The 11,115-nt window shown below is 36.1% G+C and overlaps 1 protein-coding gene across 1 annotated transcript; it reads right to left on the bottom strand.

The window, feature by feature from the left end:
* On the bottom strand, positions 219-934 carry LOC107608021 (arabinogalactan peptide 22). The gene is made up of 2 exons (XM_016309913.2): positions 687-934; positions 219-549 (listed from the first exon to the last, which is right to left on the bottom strand). The coding sequence occupies exons 1-2, from the start codon at positions 814-816 to the stop codon at positions 452-454; spliced, it is 228 nt and encodes a 75-aa protein (XP_016165399.1). The 5' UTR covers positions 817-934; the 3' UTR covers positions 219-451.

Genomic DNA, 11,115 nt, shown 5'->3' with positions numbered 1-11,115 from the left:
TAACACCCCATAAAATCATCAGCAGAATTTTTAATAATTAAGATAAATAATAAAAATAATATTAAAAATAAAAACAGAAATTCCAATTCACACAAAAGAAAAAGAAGATGAAGAAGACGCAGAAAAAGAATTAGATTTCTATTTTCTAGTCCAACCACAGCAGCAACAAGTAAAATCAACAGAAATGGTAGTTCAAACAACAATAGTTTGAAACCTTGAAAGCCAAAACAAACACACGAATTTGGTGCTTTACGTAGGAGGTAACATTGACATCCTCAGACTTACAGGGAAAATAAGAAAGCAATCCCTATTGCAAACTGTTAATGAATCCATTCATACACATAAATTGCTAAGAGAAATATACTAACATTGAGAATAACTAACGAAGCACTATCACCTAAAAAATCCACTCTCAATCCTACATCAAATTTCCTTCCTGTGTGGTTCAAATTCATAAGGTGGTGGAAAGATCAGCGGAGTGGATGAGGTACGTCAGAGCCAGAGCCAACAACATCAGCACATACGCTATCCCTTGATCTACTGACGAACCTGAAAAGACACCAACACAGACATAAGGAACAACAATGCAAGATGTTATTAGATCTGGGATGAAACGAGAGAGATCGTAGAAATCCAGATCCAGAAAAACAGAATACGGAGAAAGAGGTGGAAAGAGGGGAATGTACCGTCGCTGGTAGGGGAAGGAGCAGGGGATGGCGTCTGGGCGTGAACGGAAGCTGGGAAGGAAAGGGCGAAAATGAGAGTGGCAAGCATGGCCACGACTCCGAATCCGAATGAGAGTCTGGGAGACGCCATCTTTGTGAATTCCAAATCCAAAGCTCTCTTCTGTCTCTGTTTCTCTCTGTGTGTTGGACAAGTGCGGAAGAGAAGGAGAGAAAGAGAGAGAGAGGGGGAGAGGGAGAGAAGGGGGAGAGAGAGAGGGAGAGAAGAAGAGAGAGTGGGAGAGAGAGGGGGAGAGAGAAAATGTAAAAACTAATTATATATATGTTAAAAGTTAAAACTAGTTTTAACCTATAAACCAGTTAAACTGATTTTTTCAATTAAAACTGGTTTTATTTTTATGAACTGGTTTAAACTGGTGCACTGTATTGTAAACTGGTTTAAAACCAGTTTCTTATTTGACAAGGAGAGAAAGAGAGAGAGAGGGGGAGAGGGAGAGAAGGGGGAGAGAGAGAGGGAGAGAAGAAGAGAGAGTGGGAGAGAGAGGGGGAGAGAGAAAATGTAAAAACTAATTATATATATGTTAAAAGTTAAAACTAGTTTTAACCTATAAACCAGTTAAACTGATTTTTTCAATTAAAACTGGTTTTATTTTTATGAACTGGTTTAAACTGGTGCACTGTATTGTAAACTGGTTTAAAACCAGTTTCTTATTTGACAAAGTAGTTTGGTTCCGTTTCTAAACCATTTAAAATGGTTTAGTGCAGTCTCAGTTCAGTTTATGAAAAAACTGAACCATGAACACCCTTAATTAAAACTAAAATTTTAAAAATTTTTATAAAAGCACTTGTATTTAAACGATATATAAAAAAAAGAATTGAAATTAGTGTATCTAAGATATTAAAATTTTAAATTTAAAAAAACTGATTTTTTCAATTAAAACTGGTTTTATTTTTATGAACTGGTTTAAACTGGTGCACTGTATTGTAAACTGGTTTAAAACCAGTTTCTTATTTGACAAAGTAGTTTGGTTCCGTTTCTAAACCATTTAAAATGGTTTAGTGCAGTCTCAGTTCAGTTTATGAAAAAACTGAACCATGAACACCCTTAATTAAAACTAAAATTTTAAAAATTTTTATAAAAGCACTTGTATTTAAACGATATATAAAAAAAAGAATTGAAATTAGTGTATCTAAGATATTAAAATTTTAAATTTAAAAAAAATGAAAGAAAAATTGGTGAAGGGACTAGTTTGGTGCACGACATTCAATTTTAGGGACTAAAATAAGTCACTTAATGCAAAGTGAGGGACTAATTTGGTGCATATAAAACGATGACATAATGGATGACACGTGAATGAATACTGTTGCGACACGTGGCACAAATGGATACGTGGCCAAATAACATTGTGACACATGGCACAACCATCCATGTCAGCATGCCACGTGTCACTGGTCACCACATCATCATACCATTATACGTGACCAAATCATGAAGTGACACGTGTCACTTACAGTCCACGTCATCATGCCATGTCATCACGTCGTTAATGAAAAATAGGTCAGGAACTAATATGGTGCATTTTTTTCAATCTCAGGGATGTAATTGGTGCAATTAGAATCTCAGAGACGATTTTAGTACATAATGCCAATTTCATGGACCATTTTGGGGTTTAACTCTTTAAACTAACCTTTGAAGATAAGCTATCCCAGATTACAACATACTTTGCTTCATTTTGATCTTTTCGAAATTTAGTTCATATATAGAAAATAGTAATTGGATGAAGAACATGAGGAGGACTGAAGTGATAAAAAACTTGTTAGCTAATGAAAAAGAAAAGTATGTATTAAATACATGTGAAAATAAAATTTTAAATTATGCTCTATAACTTCCATCATCAAAATATTATCAATTAACGGTGCTAGTTCACAAATTCCAATTTCCAATCTCTAGATTGCTTTATTATATGACAATCAAAAACAATAAATTGATTTAAGTTAATTTCAAAATGCAACCCCAACAAAATAGAGTAAATTCCCATAATAGTCCCTGAGATTCGCGTGAATACCCAATGTAGTCCTCAAGATCCCAATTTTTCCACAGTAGTCCTCCAAATAGAGCTCTGGGCACTCATAGTGGTCCATGGGCATATTTCTGGTGATGAATCATCACTGGAGTGTTGACGCGGCGTTGTTTCGCCACGTTGGATGGCTCCAACGGCTAGTTTAACTGGCACATTTCCAATTTATACCCATATTGGTCCCTCCATTTATATTTAACCCTAAATTCCCAAATTTTTAGAAAGCTTATTTCTTCTTCTTGTTCACCATTCTCTTCTCACTCTTCTAGTTGTTGTTCTTTGTCATGTCGATGATGGGTGGTGCTTGCACTGCTGGTGAAAACTCTATTCGTTTCCCATCTAGTTGGAACCAGACAACAATGCCAAGCAAGAGCAGAAGATCGGGGCTGCCAGAATGGTGCGGATGTGGCTGCCGGCCGGTTCTTAGGTGGTTTGGGACAAATTCAAATCCAAACAAACCATTTTATAGTTGTTCCAATTATAATGTGAGTTAGCAGTATTACTTGTGTTGTTATGATTGTCCATACCTCACTGTTCTTCTCTTGTTCTTGTTTGAATGTTGAGCATGTTATATCTTTTATTGGGTATAGACAAGTGAAAAGAGATAGTGTGGACTTTTTGTGTGAGCAGATATTGGGAATGATGAACGGGTTGATAAATCAAAATCTTCTGGTGATGATCATCAAGTGAAGGTGAACTTTGATTGGAGGCTTTGGAGGTTGGAGAAAGATGCCCGAATGCAAAAAATGATTATCCAGTTGTTGGTGTTAGTTGTGTCTGTGTTGATAGTGTTGATGGTTATCCTGTATTGTAAATCATGAATGAGTTGGTGTTGGATTTTCTGTATTCATTGTATGAGCAATAGATGTAAAAATGGTGTTTGTTGATGGAATGAAAACCCAGATAACTTTGAATGTATTGTGTTTATATTTGTTCACGACTTTAACAAAAAATGGTAATATGTTAAAGAAGGCAACAAATGTGATTGAAAACCACAAAGCATAAGTGTATTAAGATAAATTTCGTAGTTTTGCAAAACACAGCCAGTGACAAACATAAAGGGCAGCCAAATAACATGACCCTGCCAAATGTAGTTGCCTTAATAGGAAAGAAATCACAACAAAACATAAAGGATCACACATAGTCATTATCTAGTGAAAATGTCTAATAACACAAAACAGAATGCCCTATACACATTTATCTTGTTGGAGGCTTAAATCTTGGAGTTGGAATGAACTTCATCAAGTTGATAGATTTTGTTGTCGTTCCTGAACTAGCACCTTGTATGAGATTCATTATTGGAGAGGTTGCCAATGGAAAGGATCTTCTTTTTTGTGACAACTTTGAAAGCATTTTTATACCAGAATCCTATATGAATAAAAATTGGCATTACACATAAATGAGCATTATACTTAAATAACAAAAGGCTAATGATATAAATATTAAGCTACTTGTTGAGAATCTTTTGCCTCAGAAGCAGTTGGCTGAGTTATCTCTATCTCCACTGGTTGTGCAACAGTAGTGGGTGGTGCGTTGTCAGTAGGCTGTATAACATCTTAAGGCTGCCCAACTTGGTCACCATCACCTTGAGGCTGCCCAACTTGCTGCTTAGGTGCAGGATCATCTCCATCATTTTCTTCTTCTCAGCAGCTTCAGCAGCAGCTGCAGCAACAGCGGCATCAACTACCATTTTCTTTTTGCAACCCCTCCTTGTATGTCCCTTTTCACCACAGAAGCTGCAAGTAAAGGTCCCCAACGGCCTTTTTAGAAGTATATTATCTCCATTGTTACTTAAAAATTTTGTATCAACTTTAGACTTTTTGGATCCTCCTCCACCTTTCTCATCTGCATCCATCCTTCTCTTCATCTTGAGTTTTCCAGGTTTCTTCTTGATTTTTGGTGCATGTGGCCTGTTGCAGTCCTCTGCTTGTTCCCATAATGGTTGCCTAGGAATTGGATGAATGTGATGGTTATATGTTTCCCTGTATGATTCCATCGTTAGCCATTTGTGACAGAAATCTTCTAGTTGCTTGTTAACCTAAAAAAGTGCAGTACACGCGTACACACACGGAATATCTGTATATGCCAAACAATCACATCAACCATGCATATGAGTCACATAAGTGTTAATGTAATTAATTGGGATACAAACATAATTGTTATGCATAAGCGTTAATGTAATTAGTTGGGATACAAAGATAATTGTTATACATTGCCAACTGACCTGTAAGCAGACAAAATTGGCAGGTACATAATCTTTTTCCTATGTCCACGACATGGTAAGTTGGGTGTCCATGCACCTCAAACTTTTCGTATCCGTTATCCCCGGTCCAAATAGGCTTCCAATTCTTAGCCTCTTTTCTGACTTTCTCCAGTCTACTCTTTATAACCGGTGTGAGCTTTTCAGTGTGATTGTTTAATTTTACCTTGTTCTTGGTGATGGTCCACATAACGAACATTCGAACCCACTCTAGCAATGTTATAATGGTCTTGGCTCTTGCATCCTTGATCTTAACATTGAACACCTCACATGCATTGTTACATATGCTATCCAACTTCGGCTTATGGCTAAATAAGCTTCTGGTCCAAGCATCCATTGGCCACTTATCTAAATATGCCCACACATCCTCATTTAGTCTTTTTATCTTATCCATTCCATCCCTGAACTCTAGATAAGTCGTTGCCCTTGCACATTCCCACAAAAGACCTCGTAGCTGTAGATCCTTCCAATTCTTGTTGAAATTTTTTTATAAATGCCAAACGCAAAAACGGTGATGCACATTGGGCATCACCTCTTGCACCGCCGATATCAGTCCTTGACAGGTTCATGGAACAGTTTAGACATCATTTTCTGCTTACATATCTAACTATCTAACCATTCATCTAATATAACCATAAAAGTCCCTGACTCTCAAGTTGATAACCATAAAAGTCCCTAGTATTTACTCAATGTCCCCATAAAAGTCCCTAACATTCAGTCAGTATACTCATAAAATTCCCTAACATTCAGCATATAACAAACCATAATAGTCCCTAACTAGTCACACTAACCATTCCTATCATCACACTATCAACAATCTTAATGTAACAGCACAATCACATATCTAACATATAAGCATTAATATATCATAGAATCAGATTAGCACAAAATGTAACATGTCTCTATACCTTTTGCATATCTAATATGAAGTATCAACTATTATCCTTGTAGTAGCCCAAGTTTAAATGTAGTAACTCAAGAAACCATTTTCAGGTCTTTGTATTCTCCACTCTAACAATAGCCTAAGCTATTGGGTAGATATGATGATTTGCGTCTAATCCGACTGCTACCAAGATTTGTCCACCAAATTGTGTCTTTAGAAATGCACCATCCAAGCCTATCAACGGATGGCAGCCAGCCTTGAACCCGTTTTTACAGCCACTTAAGCACACATACATCTTATCAAATGTAACTTCACAATCTGGTTGTGGTGTGGTACATATTTGCACCGTGGAACCAGGATTTGATTTTAGCAGGGTCATACTATAATCTCGAACCATCCTATATTGCTCTTTCTCATAACCATACACCACACTTCTAGCATCCATTAAGGCCTTTGAGATAGAGTTCTTGTTTAGTGTCAAATCAAATCGTGTCTTGAAATATGTTGTAGCCTCACAGTGTTTAAAATTAGGATATTTTCTCAATTTTTTGACAAGCTTGTTGCAGATCCAGTTTCTGTTGGCAGCCCAAATTTTGTCCTCTCTTGGACAAGTATAGTCATCATTAAAGGTTTTAATTTGCCAACACGTGTCCTTATGGTCCCTTGATGCATAGGCCACCATGGACACTCTTTAACCTTACAAACTGCCCTGCACCTTATATTATCATTCTTAACCAGCTTTATGCTCCTACCCTCTTGAATTGTGTATTCTCTCACAGCTTTTCTAAATTTTCACTTCGTTCCAAACTTCATGCCAACCTCAAGATAGAGCTCCCCAAACCTTGTACCCTCTCTAAACATAGGACATGTATCCTCAGAATCATAGCCTTCTTCCAACTCATCTTTTGAATTTGGAGGAGTCTTTATCTCTTCCGAGTGCCATGAATTAGTGTCATCTGAATCAACACCAGGATCCAATCCATTTTCTGCACCTTCTGTAAAACTACCGATAAATCCAAGATCAACTTCCTCATCGCTAACCTCCTGAACTAAAGTATTGTCTTCAAGCAATATCTTCTCCTTCCCTTTTGTCAGTGGATTAACATTTATGGATTGCATGTTTGTTTGTACCTTGTTTCTCCTAATCCTACTTCCAGTCTTGATATCATTTTCTGCAACATCAGAATCAGAGAAACTGTCTTTCTCAGGGCCTGGCCTAAAAAGGCTATCTTCTTCACTGTCAAAGGAGTCAGAAGACACTTCAAAAAAAACTTTATTGTTAAATACCTTGCTGTTGAGTCCTCTAACAGCAAACCTTGTATAGGTCTCCTTGATATACTGGGTTTGTTGGACAGTTTTTGTTTGTTGGACTTATCTAATTTGGTGCACTGGCTGGGCTTGGTGGGCTTAATAGGCTAGATGATTTTGGTGGGATTTGTTGCCTTGGGGGAGGATTGTTTGTCTTGGGAGGGTTGGTAGTCTAGGGAGTGTTAGTCTTCTGTGTAGGCATCTTGGACTAGCTTGGAGTTTTTGAAACTAGTGGTGGCTGTGTGACTTTAGATGTGGATACACCTTTGATTTTTGAGGGTGATGGTTGTGTTTTCCTTGGAGATTTCTTGTTTTTGTTGGGGTTGGACTTGCAATGCCTACTGGGTGCAAAATTGGTAGTGGGAGTAACTATGATTGCATAAGTCTCATTTTGGGGGGAGACTCACAACAGCCTCTGTAGTAGTATTACACCCCGCTCCACCATCATCATCCAAATATACAACTGTGTTATTGCCTTCTAACACCTCCGGCACTGACACTCCATGCTCAAAATATACATCAATCACTCCATCATTTCTCATGGCACAATTTACCATCTCTCTTATTTTCTTGTCACTATTTACATTTCTCAACCCATTCTCCAAGTCTTTTCCAGGAACATGCTACCAATAATGCTTTATGTCATTATACCCAAGTTCCTTATGGTAGTTCCGTATGTAGAATACATCTAGAGTATCAGCGTTTAGATCACATGCCTTGTTATTTGGAGAATATACCATTATCCCTTCTGTATTTTTTTTTAAATCACCCACATGATAAAACATTATGTCTAACCTCTCTTCTATCTGCAAGAAATTCAAAATTTTTACTTAATACTAGCATATTTTCTTGGCCTACAATTGCATAATAAAAAAAAAACAAAAGCAAAATCAACACCATAAGAACATATATTTTTTCAATTTCATAAATATCGTTTATCATATTTCTGTTTCATTCGAGTAAAATAGAGCAACCCCACAAAACCCCAACTAACCTTCAAACCTAGAGACTAAAATGATAACAAAATGACAAAACCTCAACCACACTAACAAATTGCATATAATGAAGAACCCACACTATATTGAAAATCCAAGATAAAAAAATGGTTACCTTGGGTCTGATCAGGATGTCGCAACCTCGTTCTTCTGGTGGAGGAGGGGAACAACTACAAGACTCTTCAGTGGGATTAGTTCTTCTCTCAACTTTTCAACCCTAGAACAGAATCTTACGGTAGCACCATTGATGAAGAGACGAAGAAGAAGTTGGAGGGTGGAAGAAGAAGAGATGAGTGAAGTGTTTGCATTGGAGACAAAACTGTGTTTCATGCTACATATCATCTAAACGGCGCCGTTTTTACATAGAAGGGCGCCAAACCAAAACGACGATGTTTTGGAACCATCCAGCGTGACGAAATGACGCCACGTCAGCACTCCGGTGATGACTCATCACCAGAAATATGCCCAGGGACCACTATGAGTGCTCAGAGCTCTATCTAGAGGACTACTGTGGAAAAATTGGGATCTTGAGGACTACATTAGGTATTCACGGGAATCTCAGGGACTATTATGGGATTTACTCCAGCAAAACATGCAAAGCAAAATTAAAACCAATCCAAACGAACATTTAGAGATTAGAAGAAACAAAAAAATTGAATAAAACCAACCACTTGTATTCTTGAGAGGATAATATACTAGCAACTTGATCGGAAGCTCACAACGAACCAAACAACCATTCTCTAAGACATACTTCTCCGAATGTTCTTCTTCAACAACTGAATCAACCTCTTCTAGTGTTATTGTCTGTGGCTATGGATGAGGCAAAGCGTTGATGTTAGAAAGAAGACGTTGTAAATGATCAAAACAGCGGCGTTTTAATTTCAAAACATGCCAACCATGAAACTATGTTCTCCCATTGATCCTAGGTGATAATGGCGGTGCCATATCAGCAGTTTGGTTGCTGACTCATGCTGAAAATAGTCTAAAGGACTTGTATATATGTAGTGCGAAATACAATTTGAGAGTTTAAAATAATACAATTAGAATCTTAGGGTCTAAATTAGTGCACAGGCTGAATTAGGAGAACCACTTTGAGAATTTAGTCACTTAAAATGCCAAATTTAGAATATTTCTATTTTTTAGAATTTAGCTATATATTATTAATATACTTTTTAATGATAAAAATAGGCAAGAAAATTTAGATCTCCAAATCTAAAAGTAGTAAATAGTACGGTTTCTCTATACAGGTTTTTTTAAAAAAGGAAATAATAGAAGGAAGTTAAAGATGCTGTAAAGAAATTTCTCTACACATTATTGTGTTTATGGGATACCCTCTAAGTTTTCTTGAATGGCAAGGGATGGATATAAACTATAAAGTGAGAAACACACGGACACTACGCGGACAAGTTTTAATTAGGAATTGGAAATAATTCCACAATTCATGGGGTACATGTGTTGGGTATAGCTACGTATTTTCTTACGAATACACATGAATCAATTTGTAGAAAGCGTAGATAATATGACAAAGAATTGGATCGTCATATATCCTTTCTTTTAGGATTTAGATTTTAGTTGCGTTTCAATTATTACTTTTGTGTTTATTTTTTCAAAGTGTAAATAAAGAATTATTTAATTCATGCACAAATAAGATTTATAATATTCAAATGAACCGAATTACAAATGTGATTTGAAGAATCTTTCGTTCACACCTTACCGAAATTGATCAGAGTCAACTGCGTTAATTCATGGGCTATTTTATATTCACTTCTCTTTACATGCGAGTATGATATTTTAATACTCATTGACTAGCTATATCCAATTAATCAAATACCTTCAGAAAAAAAAAAAAAAACAACTAATCAAAGATATAGACAGTTTACATGAAGCACTTCAATATTGTCACATTCAAGAATCATTTTAAAAAACTTGCATTCTTGGGCCATCTTCAAGCCCATGATGGACGCAAATGCTTCGGCTTCATCTGATCGGAAAATTAATTGAAAATTATGATACAAATTATGATGACCTTATCTTAGTTGGTCCAAGTCGTTTGGACAAGGTCACACAAACTGTTGGGTCGAGTTGCTTGGTAACGGTCCAATCGAAATATCAGGTGGTGGTAGTAAATTCTTGGACTAGAATATATTCAGCCCAAGTACGAACAATCTTATACAGATAAGTTCTTAGTACTAATAATTTTGAGTCCAAAAGAAGAGTGTGTTCCCTTATATAAGCAACTTCACAAGATCAACGTTGATGATGCTAGAGAGGTCGTCCTTCTACCCCGTGTAATTTCGAGTGAAAAAAAAAAACCCTTCACATAATCCGGGTAGAATCTTATTAAAAGGTGTGTGCATATCACCAATTTGTGGCACATAATTAATTCATGCTGGAGAAGGGACCAAAAATGCCAAAAATTTGCAAGCAATAACTATGGCATCTTTGTTGCTATGTGGTAGTAAGAAAGCATCATTCCGGATGAATTCAACGACCCTTATTTCATTCCAATCATATTCGAAAAAAGAAACTTTTAAAATGAACAAATTGGTAAAATATAAATAAGTAATAATTTAGTTATTATCAAATTTTATTATCATTTGTGAATTTTACTACTCTAATTCAACGATAATTAATACCTTTTTTTTTTTCATTTTAGAGCACTTTTTCCATGGATAATTAATCTTCCGTTGCGCTTGCGATTTCCAATTTTTTTTTAGGGAAAAAAATTGGACAAAATTGTTAATATCGACTAGAAGCCTTCTGGAACAACTTCAAATCACAATATATATCAGTCCTTAGAATTCCATACTATTTAATAATTACCACCTATCTACCGCGTTAAAATAAAAGTAATTTATGCTAATAAAATAAATAGAATTTAAAATTATACAAATATTTAAAATTAAAA

The sequence above is a fragment of the Arachis ipaensis genome, chromosome B07, assembly GCF_000816755.2.
Source record: "Arachis ipaensis cultivar K30076 chromosome B07, Araip1.1, whole genome shotgun sequence".
Lineage (NCBI taxonomy): Eukaryota > Viridiplantae > Streptophyta > Magnoliopsida > Fabales > Fabaceae > Arachis > Arachis ipaensis.
Note: the sequence above shows the minus strand (reverse complement) of the source record. Positions and strands in the feature narration are given on the sequence as shown.